The sequence below is a fragment of the Gouania willdenowi genome, chromosome 6 (genome assembly GCF_900634775.1).
Source record: "Gouania willdenowi chromosome 6, fGouWil2.1, whole genome shotgun sequence".
In the NCBI taxonomy this organism is placed as follows: domain Eukaryota; kingdom Metazoa; phylum Chordata; class Actinopteri; order Blenniiformes; family Gobiesocidae; genus Gouania; species Gouania willdenowi.
In genome coordinates, this window is record NC_041049.1 from 40392399 (window position 1) to 40413953 (window position 21555).

At 40.1% G+C, this 21555-nt stretch overlaps 1 protein-coding gene across 4 annotated transcripts; it reads left to right on the plus strand.

Annotated features, from left to right (window-relative positions):
• Positions 1-1980: 1980 nt before the first annotated feature.
• LOC114465348 (lipase maturation factor 2-like) lies at positions 1981-21361 on the plus strand. 4 transcript variants are annotated; one of them, XM_028450309.1, is made up of 14 exons: positions 1981-2180; positions 5521-5753; positions 5830-5858; positions 5940-6133; positions 9240-9418; positions 9500-9644; positions 11731-11892; positions 11987-12092; positions 12775-12871; positions 12958-13140; positions 13220-13382; positions 13847-13958; positions 20461-20556; positions 20646-20845. In XM_028450309.1, the coding sequence occupies exons 1-14, from the start codon at positions 2087-2089 to the stop codon at positions 20695-20697; spliced, it is 1845 nt and encodes a 614-aa protein (XP_028306110.1). In that variant the 5' UTR covers positions 1981-2086; the 3' UTR covers positions 20698-20845. The 4 variants fall into 4 exon arrangements, with proteins under 4 accessions (XP_028306110.1, XP_028306107.1, XP_028306108.1 ...); XM_028450306.1 differs by having other exon boundaries at positions 1982-2180; positions 20461-20569; positions 20646-21361; XM_028450307.1 differs by having other exon boundaries at positions 1982-2180; positions 11749-11892; positions 20461-20569; positions 20646-21361.
• The last annotated feature ends 194 nt before the right edge of the window (positions 21362-21555 follow it).

A 21555-nucleotide genomic window follows, 5' to 3' on the forward strand; every position in this document is an offset into this window, starting at 1 on the left:
TTGGCCATTGGCTTTGAAAACATTTCAACAAATCGGAGAGGTGAACTTGGTTCCAATCCCTCCTACTTAATTTGCATTAGGACGAGTACTACTAGTGAAATATTGTGTATGAGTAAACAAATGTTTTCCTAGTAAAGGTTGTTAGTGCAATAGTGCGTGAGTAACTCTTACTAATAAAGCAAAATCTACTCGTAGACAATTTTGTGTTACTAGTGGTACTGATGGACTTAAATGCATACTAATAAAAAGCTTTACTAGTTCTACGACTTACACAGAATTGTCTTCTAGTAGATGTTTTTTTTAAATTATTAACTATAACTAGCATTGTAAATATTTAGCTTTGTAATGTCATTTTGCAGATTTTTAATCATAAATATTGCATATGTACAGTATATACAGTATATATATATATATATATATATATATATATATATGTTTTATTTCTGTTATTTCCATAGTCGCCTTGTGTGTTTGAGTGTGTTACATTTTTTGTTATTTTGTATATTTTCTTGTTCGTTTTGTTTTTTGAGTCATTTTGTAGAATTTTGTTGTCAGTTTGTGTATTTTGCTGCAATTTTTGCATATTTATGTCGTCATTTTGCATTTTTGCATTAATTTATGTGTATTTTTGTTGTTCTTTTTTGACAGACGTTTGGAATCTGTCTTTAAAAGCTAACTGCTACTGTCTTGTTTTGCCTTAAATTTCCTGGCCCTCACCATTGCTGCACATCCGCTACAACTCATTGGATTTAACGTATTTGGGATGGAGCAGCTGTTAAACTTCATCACTCTGTAAAGATACTCTGAGCAAAAACAGGGCAGAGGTTCAGACAAACGCACACGTTCTTCAAACAGTGGAATCGTTCCAGTTTAGGGATGAAAGTTCTCATCGTCATGACCCCAGGACATGAAGACTTTATCAAGGCCACAGTTTGGTTGGTAGATTCCATTTTCTGTTCTGAAAAACAAGCATAAAAAGTAAGAAAATGTACATTTATAAAGGAAACACTCAACTTTGCACTGAAAAAGATGACTTAAAAAGTTTTTCTTTGAGAAGATGAAAACATAAATGATGTTTTATGGTGAGAATACAAACTTGTAAGAGGGATTTGTTTCGTCTGGATTGTTCACAAATGTGGAGTCTCTGAACACGATGGAGTTCTGAAACCTGCATCCCACAGGAAAGGTGTCGCCCACCACAACACACAATGTGTTTTTTTGTTATTTTCCTTATTTGTTTTGTGTATCTTTTGTTGTCCTTTTGTGTATTTCTCTGTCATTTTGAGTATTTTTTTCTGTTATTTTGTGTGTTGCTCTGTCATTTTGTGTAATGTCTGTTTTTCTATCATTTTGTATATTTCTCTGTCATTTTGAATATGTTTTCTGTTTTTGAGTGTTTACTTTGGACCCATGGGTGTGTTTCAGAGCGATCAGGTTGTGATTGGTTGATTTAAAATCCAATGTAAGCAGTCACGTGCTTTGATCGTTGAGTTCAATGTAACAAGTGTTTTATTCTCCTTCGTAGAGAATAAAGATTCATTCAAATAATGTGTTCACAAATATAGAAATATGTCCATCATGTGAGTGAGACGTGATGTTAGTTGGTGTTTCTTCACCTGAGGTTCATTACAAAGAGACATGTTACTGCATTATTAAGTCGTTATTGAAAAAAAAAAACAGCTGCACTTTTAACATTTACAAACATCCAGAATTGTAACCACGTTAATAACGTTTGTAAGAAAGCAAACAGTTTGTAAATCTGTCAAGATTTTAGCGAGATAAAAGTATTTACGTTCGGCAGATCACTCACCTTCCCTCAGGTACCACAGAATCCGTCAGAGAGCTGCCCGAGTTAAGATGGCCGCCGGTGATGCCGTTGCAGAATCCGCCGCAAGAAATCTAGCCTTTAAATTGTCTATGGTCAGGCCCGGGTGTAGATGCGTTGCGCGCATGCGTTGAAAGTATCCGGGCACTGACAAGCGACCCCCAGCGGTGACTGAGGTGAACGTCGGTCTGCTACGTGTCCGTGTGCGGTGGACGGACGGGTTAAACTGTGTCCTCCGCAGCTAATGGACTTAAGACAGATATGATGGAGGTCAGTAAACCGCGGAGGCTCTTCCTCTGGTGCATGGCAGCCATTTACATGGTCGCCTTTGTGTCGCTGTACGTGCAGATACCAGGTGAGCGAGCTGTTAGCCTGTTAGCTCAGTGTTAGCTCACCTGCGCCACTTTCCAAGTTTCAGCCACCAAAAGTCTTTAACTGCCGTACCTGCATCCATGTTCACACAATAATCTACAAACAACCATTTAAGTACATATTTGTACCCGTCTTGTGTGTGTTTAGGAGTACATTTGTGTATCGTCTTTTCTTTTTGCATTTTTTGGTGATTTTTATTTATTTATTAATATTTTTGGGGTGGGGATGGATTCATTTGGTTTTTTGGTTTTTTTTTTCTTTTTTTTTCCGTGTGTTTTTAAGAGTAATTTTGTTGTAAGTTTGTTTCTGAAGTTGTGTATTTTCTTTGTCGTTTTTTTTTTTTTTTTTTTTTTTGTTATTTCTGTATATTTCTGGCGTCTTGTGTGTATTTATTTTGTGTTTATATCATTTTCTGTATTTGCAGTCATTTTGGGATTTTTAGTCATTTTCTTTCGGGAGTTATTACCTCCACCAATTTTTGTAGTCATCTCGTGTGTTTTTTTTTTGTGACTTTTTGTGTATGATTAATTGGAATAATTGTGTATTTCTGTTGTGGTTTTGGATTCATTTTGTATTTTTGTTGTTTAGTGTATTTTTGTTCTCATTTTGTTTCTTAATATTTTCTGTGTTTTGTAATTATTGTTGTTGTTTGTAAACGTCTTGTGTGTTTTTGTAATTTTCAGTATTTGTTGTCATTTTGTGTTTTTGAAGTAATTTTTGTGTTGGTTTGTGTATTTTTGGTGTTTTGTTAATTTTGGGTATACAGTATTTGTAGTGGCTGTGTTAGAGTAAATTTGTGTTTCATTTTCTGTATTATTCAGTTGTGGATATTTGTTGTCTTGTGTGTTTTTAGAGTAAATGTATGTCTTTTTTATGCTTTTGTGGATATTTCCTGTAATTTTTGTGTATTTTACTTGTGTTTTCAAGTTTTTGGAGTAGTATACATGTAGTTTTAGTGTTGGTTTGTGTATTTTCTGTGTTGTTTTGTAGTCGCTGTTTTTTTTTTTGGGTGTTTTTAAGTGTACGTTTGTCTGAATTGTATTCATTTGTCCGTGTTTTTGTGTTTTTCACTTTTTTCTGTAGTCATTTTGTGCACAGACACTTATTGGACTGTATTTTATAATTTATTACTGTATAACACTGATTTTATAACTACAAATTTATTTTTTGAATTTATTTATTCAGTTTATTTCCGACATGGTTACATTCACTTTTTTTTTTTTTTTTCTTTTTTGTACATGCCGAAAAAGGAGACGAGAGAAGCAGTTTGCTTATCCGGGTCCCGTCCCCTGTTTTACCATCGCAAATTTACATGGGTTTACATGTCTCTCTGGTCAAACATTCTTGATTTCTTCTGAACGTCCATCTGTAGTCAGTGTTGTCCTCTCTATCTTTGTTTGTGTTCGCCTTGTTCCCTGCCAGACGTTGTTAGCATTCCTCCAGTTCAAGAATAGTTCCTCTTTCGAAGGTGTTTGGAAGGTTTTTCCCTTTTCATCCACAATGTCACCTTGTTTTGTCTCTACATCAAGGGTAATCCAGCTGTTGTTAGTTCCATTGGCAGTGTTGTATCCTCCACTGTCTGATGATGGGATCAGATCCAACTTGTATAAACACATCACTACATCCCAGTTCACAAGCAAGGCAGTATTTTAATGTAATATATCTTAGTTCATAAGCGTGTTTCTATCTCTGTTGTTAGTTTTATTGGCAGTGTTGTATTTTCCACTGTTAGATTTAACTTGTATAAACACATTATTATATCCCAGCTCATAAGCAAGGCAGTAATTTCATTGTATAAAAAAAAAAATCGTGTTTCTAGCTGCACATATGACAATAAACACTTTGAATTTAAATTTAATGTAATCCTTAATCACCCCACCACCTAGCAATTGAAATGAATAAATGACAGACCTTTTTTACTCTTGGTTTCACATTTAAATCGGTCTCACAGTCTGAGTTTTGTTTCCAGTGTTTATATAGATCTGGGTCCATATCCATGATTACCATCAGTAGTGTTGTTGTTTAGGTGGATCCTTCGTATTTTCCCAAGTTGTCCATCGTTTTGACGAGAACTGGTTTTCCGTCCTCTTCTTCCAGGATGTAAATCCTGCAGTTTTTTGACCAAGTCTTGACAATCTTTCCTTCTTTTTTTATTTGGCGTGCTTTCCATGCAATGCTTGCATTTTGTTTCGTCAGGTTTTCATTGATGTACACCTTCGTTCCCTTGAGTTTATTTCTTTGCTTGAGTATTTCTCCTTTGAATTTTATATTCGTGAAGGTTATTTTTACAGCTCTGTTATCATTTTTCTTTGGCAGGAGATGGCAGGAGTTGATGTTGTCAGGGTTCAGGACAATGTCCTTCGACTTCAGGAAGTCAATGACCTGTTGTTCAATCGATTTTGTTTCTTCGTCACTCCTGGGTTTTATCTTTAGGCCTGTGATGATGACATCTTTCTCTCTTTCCTTTTGTTCCAGCTGTTCAACCCTCGCGTTCAACAATTTTATCTCTTCAGCATTTCTTTCATTCTTTTCTTTCAGTACCTTTGTTTCGCTTTGTAGTCTTTCCAGTCTTTCCAGTGAGTTTTCCAGCGTCTTTTCCAACGACTTTATCTCGGCAGATAGGTTTTGTAGACCCTCGCGTATCATCTCCTTGACCTCTTCCAAACCCGAATTGGGTTCTGAAGGGCCTCCCTGCGGTTTTTTCACCATTTTCCTTCAGTCTTGGGCCCAGTTTTTCAGGCTGTTCAGCTGTAGCCAGCTGTAGCCAAGGTCGTGTTATCGGAGCAGACGAAAACACGTCTGCTGTCTCCAAAGACACAATCCGTTTCTGAACGAAACTTTAAAGAACCAAAAAAAGATGTAATTCATAGGGATTGGAAAAAATGTCAATTTGATATATTGCAATTTTATTTTTGTGATGATATTAAAAACAATTTTGTCAACAGAATTAATTTTTTTTAAATGTATTAAAGTTTGGAGTCATTTTGTGTAATTTTCTTGTTGCCACATTTTGCATTTTTTTGTTGTTTTGTGTTTCTGGGGTCATTTGTGTTTTTAGTGTTGGTTTGTATGTTTTTTTGGTGTTCTGTATTTTTCAAGTTCATTTTAGGTATATTTGTAGTTGTGTTTTTTGGGTGAATTTGTGTTTTTTGTTGTTGTTTTGTGTATTTTCTAGTTATTTTGGGTTTTATGGTGATATAAAAAATTATTTCTCCCCAGAATTAATGAAGAAAAAATCTTCATGTTAGATCATTGGTCAGAGCTACAATACAGTACACGTATGAATGTTTCCTTGGTGACGGTGGAGTTCTCCGTCTGCTCAGGTCTCTATGGTAACGAGGGGCTTCTCCCTGCTCGTCTCGAGCTGCGTTACGGCATCCGGTCCTCACCTACGCTGCTGTGGCTGGGGCCGCACCTCGGCCTGGACATCCAGGCCTCCATGGAGCTGCTGTGCCTGCTGGGGGCACTGCTGAGCCTGGCCGCCGTGCTGATGGAGGCTCTCAGGGACAGCCTGGTGTTTCTGTGCCTCTGGGTCTCGTACTTGTTCATGTACCAGGTGAGTCTTTGGTCTCTGAGTCCGTTACTGTAGCCGTGGCGTTTTTTTAAACATGTTGCGTGTGTTTGTGTCACAGGTGGGCCAGGTGTTCCTCTACTTCCAGTGGTGAGTTCCTGATGGTGAGATAGATTTTTCATTTAATTTGACTGGAGATGATTTGAGTTTGTGTGATGTTCTCCTGCTCAGGGACAGCCTGCTCCTGGAGACAGGCTTCCTCACCGTGCTGGTCGCCCCCCTCACCCTCGTCCGGGGGTCACGTGGCATCAGAGAACATGACAGTATGACCTTCTGGTTGGTTCGATGGCTGCTGTTCAGGCTGATGTTTGCATCTGGAGCGGTGAAGCTTATGTCACGCTGTCCCACGTGGTGGGGCCTCACAGGTGTGTGTGTGTGTGTGCGTGCGCGGAAACTAGGGGTGTGCATTGCCATGAAGCTGACTATACAATTCACAATACAATGTACAACGAAATATCATTAATTACACATTTCACATTTACGAGAACAAAATGGTATGAAATACAATTTGTTTACATTTTTAAACTAAAAAAATAAATCTACATATACAGGAAGTATTTAGTTTAGGTTATTAAATCCAGGGGTTCACACACTGTTTACATCCTGAGTGTTTATGTGTTGAGTTAAATAAAAACTATGATCATTTCTGTGCAGCATTACATAAAGCAGATAAAGTCACAACAATAGACAAAAATCTGAACACATTTTATGACCAATTTATGCAGAATTGTCTTTTCTGGTAACTACAAAATATAAAGAAATCTATTTGTGACGAGTATACATATAAAACTATAACTAAGAATACATGTATTACTGTACATATCTAGTATAACACAGTTGATCAAACTGTCAAATTACATTTTTCAAACTTTTAACTTTTGCTATAAAAGTGCCCAGTATGTTTTACGAAAATAAAGTGCAATCAACTTCAAACTGAAATGCATTGAGGATTGAAGTAGTTTAACAAGGTCTACTCAGTTTACTTCATTTAAGTTAAGGAACTATAACTAGTAACAGTCCAGATGTCAACATAAGGACTTTAAACACACTGATCATTAAGAACAACAATAAACTGGTGCATTACATTTCCCCCAGTGTCTCCATTGTAAATAAATACATTAGTTGGAACCTTTTTAAAATGATTTTAATGAAGAAATGAACTTGTGACTTTGAGTGTATGACGTGGAACGCTGTGCAGTCATTGGATTTTAATGGACGACAAACATTGGACTTAATGGTTAGTCTGTGATGCTCTTTTAGTAACTGCACTGCGCTGAGTGTGCTGTTGTATCATGTGTTTTACCTTAACATCCAGCTGATTGATGAGAACTAAGAACTAACACATGTGCAAAGGTAAAGAAAATATGTCTAATAATCAGCAGCGCAGATTAATCTCCCTGCACAACAAACCCAAACTATGAAGCCTCAGGGCAGGGATTTAACACTAAAAAGAGCCAAATTCAACAAACTTTACTGTTTTAAAACCTTCTATACTGTTATTTAAAGCATGGAGTGGTTTCTTCCAGGGTTGGGATCAATTACACTTTCAAATTACAATTACGTCTTCAATTATCTATGTTCAAATGCAACTCAGCTAACTAATATTATCCCCCTTGAAGCCAATTACATTCTCAGTTACTATAGTTTGAATTACAATTAATGGCAATTACTGAGCCTTTTTATAAATAAGCCCAAAAAACGTAACCTTCCCCTTGTGTTCGCTTTCAGTTAGCATCCGTTATGATAATGGGTCCTAAATCAGCTGCAAAATACACTAAAAAAAAATCCCATCTAATTTAATTTCTATCTCTTGGTTACCTTGTTAGGCATCCTAATCATTCGCACCTCAACATGCCACCCCCCGGAGGGTGTACTCACCTACACCCTCCGGCCTATTACACCACATACACATATATCCACAGAGGCAGGATGGGGAGCACCGCTCCCCTCCTTCCCCCTTCTTTTAATTACACCCCATACATTCACTAAACACACACATTCACACAGGGGATAGGGAAGTGCCTCTCCATTGGGGAATGGAGAGGCACCATAACAGGGTGGTGGGTTGGTTCACATATTTGGGCCTCTCCGGTGGGGGCCTGGCTCCTCTGTTGGTGGCCGGGCCACTGCTTAGAGTAAAAATACATCAGGATGATGCGGTCGGGCATGGCGGTGGGTCTCGGGGGGGCTTTGCTGGGGTCTCTCCTTGCGGGGTCTTTCCGGGCGGGGTCGGCCTGGTGGGGCGCGGGGGTGCTTCCTCCCCTTGGGTGTGGCATCAGCGAAGGGTGATCTGGGGCGCCATGGGGGGCTAGGTTGGGGTGCCTGGTGCCTTATGCGGCTTGGGGTGTGGTCGTCCTCCCTGGGCGGGCTGCTCCTGGTGCTGCATCCGTTCCGGGTCCTTCCGGCCTGGGGTCGGGCCCCTGCTGGCTCTGGGCTCGCCGGCGGGTGCCCGCTGGCTGCCTGTTCGGCGCGGCTCTGGTCGTCTGCTGCGATGGCTGCCTCTCGGCTTGGGATCTTGGGGGCGTTCGGGGGGCTGCTTGGCCGTGGGGTGGTCGCCGGGGGCCCTTAGGCTGCCTGCTCTTGCTGCTGGCCTGACTGCTTCTTCGGGCCCGGGGGCGGCTCTTGGGTTTTGCAGTGGCGGTTCTTGGAAATACATTTGTCATGGACGCACTGGCCTTGGGCTGTGGGATAACACTCATACTGGGCTCAACCTTAGACACGTTGTTCCCAAATACCTGTTTTATGGAATTTCCACTCACCTCTTCCTCTGTTCACAGCCACCACCATTATTCCTAAACCGCACACTGGTCACCAAACTGGCTTGACAACACAACAATAAGCACAATATACACAACCACAATTTCACATCGCATCACTTAAAACCTAACAACTATTCCCCACCCATTCTATATCCTATCTTGTATCCCTCTTCCCTGTTAACTTCCCCACCCCCCTCCAACCCCTCACCTTGGTGTAACACTGCCCTCTCTCTTTTACATCCTCCCTTTAATAAAGTATTTCTTACCCTTCCCTAGGGAGGGCTGGTGATGGTCACAATTATGCAATGAAATAAATAAATTTATTTAATTGCAATAATAAAATATGCATTGCTGTTAAAAGATTGCACTTCTTGTAGTGTTAACCTTCGACAGCATGTGCAGACAAGGTGAAAAAAAAAATAAAAAAAAGAATAAAAAAATAAATGGTAAAATGTGGGAAAGCTTGATATGAAACATGTTTTAGTAATTGTTAAATACATGTGTAGAACTGTAACATGGTTCCCCAGTTGAGCATTAAATTATAAGTTACAATTTTTATAGAATTTTCATGGCAATTACAAAGTCAATTATCTGAATTTATTTACAATTGCAACAGCAACAGATTTTTAAAATTATAATTACACCATAATTTTAATAGATTATCAATTACAATTACAGTTGACCCCAACACTAATGTACGTTCCTCCCCCAGCACTGACCTATCACTACGAGACCCAGTGCATCCCGACGCCACTGGCCTGGTTTGCTCACCAGCTCCCCGTGTGGTGGCACAAGCTCAGCGTGGTGGCAACCTTTGTGATCGAGATCGCAGCTCCTTTCCTCTTCTTCAGCCCGCTGCGCCGACTCAGACTGGGAGCTTTTTATCTACAAGTGAGTCGACGATTTTTTTAAACGGAAACCTGCATTTTAACACTTAAGTGATGAATCATGATTGGTGTGATGTTTCTGCAGGTTCTGCTTCAGACGCTCATCATTCTGTCTGGAAACTACAACTTCTTCAACCTGCTCACACTGACTCTGTGTCTGTCTCTGCTGGACAATCAGCACGTTAACTTCTGGCTGCGCAAGAGGGACGACAACAGGGAGAGAAAGGAAGGTGAAGCAAACCATTCTGTACCAAAGATGGGATTTCTTCTTTGTTTGTTTGTTTGTTTTTATCGTGGAGGTATCTCAGCTGGTTCCTCATGTTTCTGTAGCACTAAGCTCTATTGTTTTTGTTTGTTTATTGTGGAGTAAGGGTGTGCGTTCTGACAATATTAGATTTCAGCATCAAAACATGACGATAATCTGCCAAATTTTCTTAAAGGGACAACATCCTGAATGTGGTTCAGCAACACTACAGAATTTAATCACATTTCAGCCTTAATGAAGGAAAAAGTCAAAAGTGACACAAAATGTTGATATTGTGTTGCTAGTGATTAATAAAAGGGTCTTTGTGGCATTTTTCTCCGACACGTTATTGTTTTTCTTGTAAAACGCTCTTGAAATTTTTTGAAAATAAATGAAGTTTAAGTCCCTATTGCCATTTTAGGAAAAATATAGAGATATGAATAATGGTTAATATCACCCAGGCCTAATGTAACCAAAGCAATGATGTTTTATTTTGTAAAGGATATGATTTTCCAAACTAAGGGAAATGAGGGGTTCCAAACTATTTTTAAAGTATTTTTTTAACGTGTGTGTGTTACCTCAATAACAAATGAAAATCACTAGACTGATATGCTGACCTGTTAATGCTACACCACTTTAGTTAAAGGGGACATATCATGCTAAATCCACTGTTTTAGCCCTTAAATGCATTTTGTTGTATTTTTAGAGTGTTTAGAAGTACAGAAAAAATCAAATTAGTCTCTTCAGGTGCTCCGTAGATATCTTTATATTCTGTTTTGGTCATATTTTTCAATCTGTTTCGATTTTTCTATTCTCTATTACGTTTTTTGAACTATTACATCACAGTATTTGCAGCGGAACTGCCAAATTAGTACATCAACTCCAGGTCCAACACTTCGAGCAATCCACCAGTTTTATTTCTCGCTGTGATTTTGTAGTCCAAGCTCAAGGATGCTGAAGTTACGAGAGGATAAGTCAAAATGTTCGGTTGTTGGATGTAGTAACCCACACGCTTCATTACACCGTCTCCCAGCATCAGAACCTTTTCGAAGTGCCTGGTTGAGTTTTATTTTTTATGGAAATGTGCCCACATCTGTGGATAAGGTCATTTTTGTGTGCACGAAGCACTTCAAGGATGACTGTTTCTGCAACCTCCGCCAGTATAAAGAAGGATTTGCCGAAAGACTTTGTCTGATTGAGGGTTCAATTCCTTCTATCTTTGGAGAAGACGAACAGAGCACTTCAGTAAGCTGTAAATAACGCTAAAAAGTGTGATGATAAGACGTCCCTGTCATTGTTTTGTTAGCATTAGCAGTTGCTTAGCAGTTGCGCTGTCTTCAGACTTCATATGTTAGCGCTGTGTGCTCATTTTAGATCCTTGATGATATGGCTTACGTGATTTAATTTAAGTCTAATTTGAGCTTGGCGCTAGCGGTAGCTCGGTGCTTGTGTTAGCTCACTTGTTAGGGTTCTGCAGGTTCATCATCTTCATTTTCATCTCGCTCCTCCGGGTCCGACTCTGGTTCAAACATGTAAGGCTGGATGGACAAGTCTTCCGTTGTTGACATTTTGTAAATAACCTCTGAATAAAAAGTTTGTGCGCCTCTACATAACCGTATCTCTTCTATCAAACTACAAAAATGGCCGAACAGGGTGGAGTTGAACTGAGTGTCACCTCTGCAACCTGGAGAGGGGGTGGGGTATGGAGTGTCTCATTTGCATTTAAAGAGACAGCACCAAAACGAGTTGCTCTTAGAAGCACATCAGAAAAGGGGTCTGGGGAGCTATAATGAGGAATTCAGACCCAAGCATTGCAGTTCCGCTTTATATAGACCACAACTGTATGATTTATATGTAAAAGGGAAGGATTTAAAACCATGATATGTCCCCTTAAAATGATCTTTTATCACCTTTTTGCATTTAGGGTGATGATTTTAAGTTGGTGAATTAGTTTGTTTTATTGGTAAATAAATTTAAAATATTCTTGATGATCTGAATGAAAAAAAACATGATAAAATTGTGATTGTGATTTTACAAAGAAAAAATCGTGATATGTTTTTTTTTCTGTATAGCCCACCCCTATCGTGGAGGTGTCTCAGCTGGTTCTTCAGAGCGCTGGTCTTGGATCTGTTACCTGCTGGAGCTCATGGTCTGGTCTCTCATCATCTTTGGAACAATCGTCTTCTTCGATCTTCAGTTTGACCCGCATAAGAACGGCGTCTCGTCTCGCACAGGTGTGTGTGATGTTTTTGAGTTCATGGATAAGGATCAAAATTTGTTGTTTTTTTAAGCTGGAGGTTGAAAATTCTGCTTTTTTTGTTGTTGCAGCATTTACGTTCGACCAGTTTAACCAGTTCCTTAAGGCCATCACTATCCCATGTATCTGGATGGGAGTTCTGTCTCTGACCTGGGAGATGATCACCTCCATCTTCAGGTGAGACTTTCCAAGGGTGTCAGTTTGTTTTAAGAAGTGGGCGGGACATTTACTTTGATCAAAAGTGACTTTTGAGAAGTGTTTGGACGATGACTATAACTGGTTTTATTTTAGCTAAATGCGTTTGCTGCACTTATTTCATGTTTGAAGTGATTGTCATGAATTGAATAAAACCTGTTGAGAGCTGGGCCAACACTTTTATATTTATATGAATCACACCCAGGGGATGTTGTCAGGGTTTTTGGGTCCCATGAAAACTCATTTTTTGATACAGTTTTACTTAAAACTGCGTTTAGATTACATTAATTGCTCTATATTCCAAATCCATCTTTATGTATTTTTTATTTATTTCGGAACAATTTTTAATCTTTAATGGGGTTTTTTCTTTCCCTAATAATCGATGATATCGTTGAAATGTTTCCAAAACAAATAAACTTGTTACCAAATACATGGTAAATAAAATGTGTGTGATTGTTCAATAATCACAGTGTTAAATGGAGACATTTGGAATACACATTTTAGTTGATGCTGGTAATTCAGCATCAAAGAAGTTTTTATAGAAGGGGCGGGGCTAACGGTAACGTCACAAACGGATTCCCAGTCAATCGCAGGGTTTTGGCATTAGCTACTTTTTAAACGTGTGTGTGTGTGTGTGTGTGTGTGTGTGTGTGCGCGCGCGCAGGTGTGCGTGTGTTTCTGGTTTTCTGACAAGGTTTTGGGGAATGTTCCAGTGGAGTGTGTTTGCGGCGGCGGCGGCATCCATGTTCACAATCAGCCTGGTGAGTGCTGGTAAAATACGGTGACCTCTGACCTCTGCAGAAGTCCTTAAAGCTGGACTTCACTTGTGCGTCACCTCTTCCTTCAGGTGCCGCTGTCACACATGGAGTACGACTCGCACGTCCATCTGTGGCCCGTCGTGCGCCAGGCATATGACTTGGTGGATCGACTCCAGTTGGTCAACTCGTACGGCTTCTTCGGGTGGGTGACGGGGGTAGGGGGGCGACCCGAGGTCGTCTTGGAGGGAAGCTACGATGGCGTCACGTGGACGGTGAGAAACCTGAGCAGAAATCAGTTTATTTTAAGCTTTGTTTTTGTTTCAAACAGAGTGTTATGTTATTCCTTTTTAGGAGATCGAGTTCATGTACAAACCAGGGAACGTGAGCGCCCCCCCAGCTGTGGTCACGCCCCACCAGCCTCGCCTTGACTGGCAGATGTGGTTCGCTGCTCTGGGCGCTAGCGCTCCGTGGTTTACCAGCTTGGTTTACAGGCTACTGCAGGGAAAACCAGACGGTGAGCCGCCTCCAGCTTGTACATTTACATATACCAGGGTTTGGGTCAATTATATTTCTAATCAAATTATTGATAATTAATTACAATGACGTATCTGTAAGTTACTGTGAGTGCCAAACTCATTTTAGTTCAGGGGGAAAATGCAGACCAGTTTTAATGTTCTTTCTTTCAACAATTTGAGATGGAAAATGACTGCCATCATGTGACAAATATTGTTGAGTGTCATTGTATTTGTGGAGGCTGAGATGTCTACAACTTGGTGTAATTTACAGAATGATTCATGTTGCCATCCTTTTTTTTTTTTTTTTTACTTTCTCCTGGGCCAGGTTTTGTAATTTGAAGCGATGCTGATCACCATACTCATAATTGCAATTTAAAAATGTAATTGACCCCAACCCTGAGCGCTACTGTAACAGCATGCGTTTAGTAAAGCTGCTTTATTTAACTGTGTATATTCTCTGCAGTGATAGAGTTGATTCAGACGGACGTGTCTCAGTATCCGTTTCACCAGCAGCCTCCGACCTACGTTAGGGCTCACCGCTACAGATACTGGTTCACTGAACGGAAGCCTGATGGGTGAGAAACTTAGAGTAACATTCACTTTCCTCTTTGGGTTCTATTGGAATTGGAACCTTCCTCGAGACTTTGTCTCTTTGTAAAATCTGTTAAAATAACTTAAGTTTAGGTTGTATATCATCACCTTTAAAACAAGGAGTCATTGTGCCAGCGTTTGAACAGCAGTGGCGTTACCAGACTTTAACTCATTCACTGCCAGTCATTTTCAGAAAAGTTACTGTACCCCCCTCACTGCCAGCCATGTTTTAGAGCATTTTGACTGATTTTTAAAGACCTACAGAATATGTTGTACTATGACAATCTAACTGATTTTGAGAGAATAGACTCTCTACTTTCACTAAAAAAGTTTTGTTTTAGCTTTTTGTTTTTCTATAATCAGCAGTTGAATATAGGCATTTTGTATAGGCTTCATACAAAATGCCAGATTCTGAGCAAAAAGTTGAGAAAACAGCCTTTTTCTGAAAAATCCTGTCAGTGACGTTAAACAATTTTATTTTTTGCTTCAGTGACACCTCAACATTGGTTTCCTTCTATAAAACTACAAAAACATCACTGAGACTGGGCCAGCCTATTTTGGTCTTCCTTCAAGTTAAGGGTGTGCGATCTGATGGTATTAGATCGCTAAGGATTACAACATGACGATGATCTCCTAAATCACGGAAATCGTAGAACCGTCTGTAGTTTACATTTTAACCCTTGCGGTGCAATGTCTGCGCCATATGTCTGTGGTCCATACACAGAACATCCAAAGGTTTTTTTCTCTGCCAAATCACACTATTTACTAGTCAGCATGTCAGCATTACAGACACCAAAGAATTATTAAGCATTTAAACAGCGCAGAAGTATCCACCTCCTTCTTTTCCAACATAAGACCCACAGAATACTTTGTACTATGATTATCTGAGATCTGAAAACAGATTCTGAAAGATTGATGCCTCTGCTTTCATCAGAATTTTGTTTCTGGCTTGTTTCGTCCTCCCGTGATCAGCCGTTGAATAGAGCAAGTTTTACACAAATCTTCAGTGTCAGAGCAAAAAGCTGAGAAAACAGCCTTTTTCTAAAAAACCGTCAGTGACTTTAAAGCAATTTTTTTTTTGCTTTCGTTACAATTCTAACATCTGAACATTGTTTTTTTTATATAAAACAAAAAAAAAAACACTGATACAGGGCTTTTGATGGCAAAACTATTATTATTTTGCTATCTGGGTCAGAATTGAATGGATTTCTTTTTTTTTTTTTCCAAAATGTGTTTATTAGATTTTTCAACAGACAAACAATAGGCATCACAGCAAAGGGACACAAAAAAACCCATTTACAATCGAAGCCAAACAAAAGTACAGGAGTCAAGGCAAAAGGTTGGCGAAGGCAAAACACTGACAGCCTGACACAATGTCTACACGATAAGATAAAGTGTCTGTAGTTTAATCCCCTTGAGCCCAAGCCCCCCACCCCTTATTGGCCACCAGAACACAGCACCACATACACGCACACACATGCACACACAAAAAAAATAAAAAAAAAATAAAATAAGAAGAAATTAAGAAAAAAGGGGAAAAAATAAATACATTTAAAAAAATAAAAATAAACCACACACCACAAAATAATGGAAAAAGGGGCAAATAGAGACACCTCAAAGGGTCACATCACTAACTTCAGGGGTTAGTTCAATATTTTTCACATGACTCAGCAAGGGGTTCCAGATCTCCCGAAAGGCTTCGAGAGATCCCTTTAAAGAATATCGTAACTTCTCAAGACGGATGCAGGCTAAGACCTCCCGGACCCACCTATTGTGCGATGGGGGGGTGGCTTGCTTCCATTGAAGAAGAATGGCACGTCTGGCCAGGAGAGACGTAAAAGCTATAAGACGTTTCGCTGCAGAAGACAAGTCAGGAGTCTGTGACAGGCCGAAAAGAGCAGTCAGTGGATCGGGGGGACAGGGGTAGCAAGAATTTGGCTGAGGGTTTTGAATATGTCCGACCAAAATTTGGTCAGCCTAGGACAGGTCCAAAACATATGTACATGGTTGGCTGGGGTTTGGTTGCATCTATTGCATGCATTGCTTTTACCTGGGAATATTTTAGCTAGTCTGTCATTGGTGTAGTGTGCTTTATGAAGGACCTTACATTGTAATAAACCATGTCTGGCACAGATGGACGAGGACTGCGTTAGGTAGAGAATCTTGTTCCACTGCTCAGTTGGTTTAGAAATACCCAGATCGTTCCCCCAGGACTCTCTAAGAGAGATCACAGGTGAAGGGTTCAGAGAGTTAATGCTGCCTGAGACAGCCGCAATGATTCGCTTATGGTTCGGTGAGAGTAGAAGAAACTGGTCAATTTCCGATTCGGGAGGTCAATTGGGGAAATGGGGGAACAACCCCTGCACAAAATGTCTAATCTGGAAATAACGAAAAAGGTGGCTGTTGGGTAGATTAAATTTAGCGGAGAGTGAAGAGAATGAATGGATTTCTTACTGTGTTTTGGCATTCCTCCAAGTTTCTCTCCCATCATTCTGCACACACGCGATTTCCCTTTCCTCCCGGACATGCCGAGTGTCACTGCTTGTCCCGTTTTTTTTTTATTGTTTTATCTCACCATCGCCACACTATCCAATAGTCGACTAAAGTTCCACACGTACTCTGGTCGGGCGTGCCCTGCTGTGCGCTGGTGGGAACATCGTAGCGCCATTTTCTGTCTCTGCATCCAAATGTGCGCTGTTACCACCTACATGTCACCTATTATTTTGCTATCTGGCTCACAGTTGAGGCCCACCCACTCCCTGTCGATCACACAGATGTAACTTCCTCTTCCTCTCGACACGCAGCGATCACTGTTTTGGCTCGGTTAGTTGATAGTTTTATCTCATGATAACAACATTATCAATAATCCACTCAGGTACACACATGTTCTGTGTTAGTATGTGGTGCTGTGAGCTGCTGGATACGTCACAATATCACTTCATAGCGCCATGATCTCACTCCTTCCTGCTTCTCCCCCCCCAGCTAATGGTAGCATCAGTGGCTAATGTCTCATCTACAGGTGTACTGCTGCCACCTTCAGGGCACCAGTTGGTCACTACATCACATTACAGCTTAGATATTGATGAGGGACCTCCACCAGGGAGTTTTCTAGTAATCTCTGTGAAAAATTGCAAATGACGAGTTATCTCGTCACGTGCTGAATCTCACCGCTTGCCCCGGTTTGTCTCCTAGCAACTCCCGTTGAAAAACACAATTGACGTATATATACACATTGGCATTGGCAGCGAGCGTTTCGATTTGAAATTACGTATATTTACATCACTGGCAGTGAATCTTAGTGAGGCTTTACCATTAGCTCCATATAAAAGTAACTAATCTGTTCCCCTTTGTAGTCAAATGACTTTAAGAAATCTGAAAAATACTTCAGAAGGATAAAAATGTTAAATTAATTCCTCCTAATCAATGCCAGACACAAAAAGGATTCAGTAATATTGCAATTTTTCACTGCGGGATTATCGTATCGATCCGAAAAATGTCCAAAATAAAAAAAATGTAATCATGTTTTTATCAAATAATTTAATGTCGCTTACATTAGCATAGCACATAAACGCCCAGTCACTAGGCATCAGTAAACCACATCAGACCTTGTTTATCTGACTCACTCCTCAATGCATTTTAGCTGGAAGTTGATTGCACTTTTTCATAAAACATACTGGGCACTTTGATAAATATGTGGTTACTTAAAAAAAGGTCAGGAGGGAGTGAGTTCCAGAGCTGGGGAGCAGAGCGACTGAAAGCTCTGCTCCCCATGGTGATGAGGCGTGCAGAGGGGACACTGAGGTGGATAGAAGAGGAAGATCTGAGTAAGCGAGAGGGTGTGACAATGTGGATGAGGTTGGAGAGGTATTGGGGAGCCAGATGGCCTTAAAAGTGAGTATTAGTATTTTGTAATGTATGCAATGTGTTATGGGTAACCAGTGGAGCTGCTGTAGGATGGTTGTGATATGGTGAGTAACGGGGGTCCTCGTGATGATCATAGCTGCTGAGTTCTGGACGAGTTGAAGTTTATGAGGGGTGTTGTTGGGGAGACCAAACAGGAGGGAATTACAATAATCCAGATGGGAGTGTGAGAGATGAGCAGAGGCGGTTTATATTGTGGAGGTGAAAGTATGCAGAGCGTGTGATGTTAGAGTACTGTCGAGGATGACACCCAGACTCTTAACCTGTTGAGAGGGAGAGATAGAGTTGTTGTCAATGGTTATAGAGAAACTTTGTACCGATTAATAAAACTACTGTTTAATTTCAGAAAGTTGGACGTGAACCATGATTTTTCAGTAAGGCAGTGAGTGAGGGAGGAAGGAGAACATAAACAGGCTTGGTGGAGATGTAGAGCTGGGTGTCATCCGCATAGCAGTGGAAATTGATGTGGTGCTAATGAAAAATATGGCCAAGAGTGATTAAGTAGATGATATAAAGCAGGGGCCCCAGGACAGAGCGCTGGGGAACACCTGTAGTGACTGAGAGTGGGTGGGATGTAAATGATTTTAGTTCAATGTACTGAGTTAGAGCTGGGCGATATATCGAATATACTCGATATATCGCAGCTTGTAGTCTGTGCGGTGTTGAAAATGACCATACCGTTAAACTCGCGGACTTTTTTTTTTTTTTTTTTTTTGAAATGTCATTGTAACCCACGTCATAAAGAAATGTATTATATTTATATTATTTAATTATATTATATTTAGCAGAAGTAAATTTATTATAACATCTACTCTTCAGTTATTTATATACAATATTATTTCACCGCACTAATAGACTGCACTGACGTCACTCATCCACACGCACACACGCCAGCCAATCACAGACCAGTATCCTAGTATAAACAGGAAGCATGAGATACGGGAGGAGAAGGCTTGAATACGGGAAACGATCAAGCAGCAGCTGAAAACGCAGCATATGAACGGTAGCACGCACACCCGGTGCTCAGCAGACAGCACTTTACTAACTGTGCAGACCAGCGGTTGTGCCTTGCACCTGACAAAAGGAGCGATCGGCAGCAGAACGGAGGACTTTGTATAGGCGACTCAGATTGCATCGGCCAGGTTTTTTAAACCCCCCATGGATCTAAAGATGGTGAACTACCCACGGAGATGACGTAGTGGACGGTGAACTGCAGGTCTACCAGAGCGGTAGGACCGCCGCACCGATCCTCTTACCAGGAACGCATGAACTTCAATCCTACCAGGGTGGTAGGATCAACTTTATTTAATTAGGTTCTCTTCCAGTGGACCAACCCAACGAACTTCAGTCCTACCAGGGTGGTAGGACTGACTTCATTTTTCGTTTGAGTGGAACTATTTTTTTTCCCCAGGCTGTGACGCCTTATGAACTGAGCTAAATCCCAGCGGGTGAACTGGAGTCTGTTTTGAGACCACTTTTGTTTATTATTATTTTCTGTAATATAATAAATCCATGGTACTTATTTTCTATAAACAACAAATTGTCTGTCTATTCTCTGCACATCTTAGTAATCATTCCCAACTCACACTTGAACCTAGAAACTAATCTCAGAGAAAAAATTTATTAACCAACAGTAAATGTACAATTGGCTACATCATCTTAATGACAACATGCACAAAAGGGCACTATTTGTTTTAAAATATTGTAGTGGCATTATGTACAAAAAGTGCACTTTAATTTTGTGTTTTGAAATGCCATGTGAGTTGCATCCTGCACTAATGTCTTGTTTTGAAATGTCTCTGTGACAATTTTGCACAGAACGTGCACTTTCTGTTGACAATTTTATGTTTGAGCCACTCACTGTTTAATAAATACAGTTATGTCAACTTTGACTTAGTTGTGATATCCCCTTTTTTGCATGAAAGTTTAAAATTGGCATATATTAATGCAGTATGATCAAGAATGTTTTAATGTAGACATATAGAATCATCATACTGGTGTGATTTTGTGCATCAAAGTGTTAATTCAAGGGTAATGCAAAATATCGAGATATATATCGTGTATCGTGACATGGCCTAAAAATATCGCGGTATTTATAAAAGGCCATATCGCCCAGCCCTATACTGAGTGCAGCCTGAAAGGTAAGATTTAAACCAGCTGAGGGTGGTGTGTGTGATGCCAATAGAGAGAAGTCTGTCGATGGTGTGTGAAATGGTATCAGAGGCTTTACTCAAATCAAGTGGGATGAGAATGGAGAGGAGACCAGAATCAAAAACCAGGAGGACATTGTTGGTGATTTTGAGTTGGGCTGTTTCAGTGTTATGGAGTGGGTGGCCCTGAACTGGAACTGGTCATAATGATTATTGCAGGAGAGGGGGGTATGAAGCTGTGAGGCAAAGTTTTTTTTGCCTTTGGTGTTTGTGTTGCATTTTTTTTTATCATTGTTTATATTTTTCTGTTTTGTTGTTTTATTGTGGTTTTGTACATTTCTGGAGTTATGTATGTGTTTGCATCGTGTTGGAGGAAATAAATAAAATCTCTTTGTCTCTCTTTAATCATGGGCAGTTCTCATCAAGCTCGTTGGTGGAGGAGAGTCTATGATGAAGAATTCTATCCCATGGTGCACCTGGGACACACTTATCTAGAGAACATGCTCAGTCGGTACGGATTGAAGGTATTTATTTCATTACAACAATCAAGGATGTGCATTTAAAGCAGGATTCAGAATCTGTTTTTCTTTGTATTTTTAGGACAAACTTCCTCCTCGTCATCCATCCAACAACACAGTCGTCCAGCTGTTGAGCTGGACTCGCTCCCAGGTCAAAGGTATCCCTGCTCACACTATAATCTGGGCCATGTTGGCCTGCAGCGCCACCTGGTGCTTCCTCATGGGACTGATTAGTAACAGAAAACACACAGACAGGATCTCAACCTGCACAGAGACGGTTGTAAATCTGATTGATGAGGCCGAAAAACAAGGTGATGAAAAGTCTGACGCAGAGCAGGAGAAGGAAGAAGAAGTGGAGAAAGATTAGGACGTTTGCACCAATCAGAGAGGTGAGGAAGAGGAGGAGGACAGGGATGGTGATGAGCAGGACAAAGAAGATGAGATGGAAAAGTGAAAACTTGGAAAAAAAGAATGTAGTGAAGCCTGTCCTGCCTTTATAAATGTAGAAACACCAAAGATGTTTTGTGTTTTTGTACATCCTGTTTGTTTGATTTTTTTTTTTTTTTGTTGTTGTATTTTTTCATCCTTTTTTACTGCGCTGTGTCACTGATATGATTCACTTGAGAATCTGAGCAGGAATCCCATCTTCTGCTCGCTGGCTGAATCTGAACGATGACTGAATAAACTTTAAACTACGACTGTAAAAAATCACTGAAGAAAGTTTGTAAATGCAAACAAAAAATTACTTTTGTATCTATTTTTAAATGTTGAAATAATAAAGCTGTAGTAACACTAGAATGTGACTCCTCTGATTGATCTTAATCAGACAAATATTTATTGAGCAGCAGAATTGATTTGGTGGCTGGTGAACATTTAAAGAAGTGTTTGTATTGGACAGTAGAGGTGACAATGATCTACTCTGATTGGACAGTAGAGGTCACTATGGTCTACTCTGATTGGACAGTAGAGGTCACTATGGTCTACTCTGATTG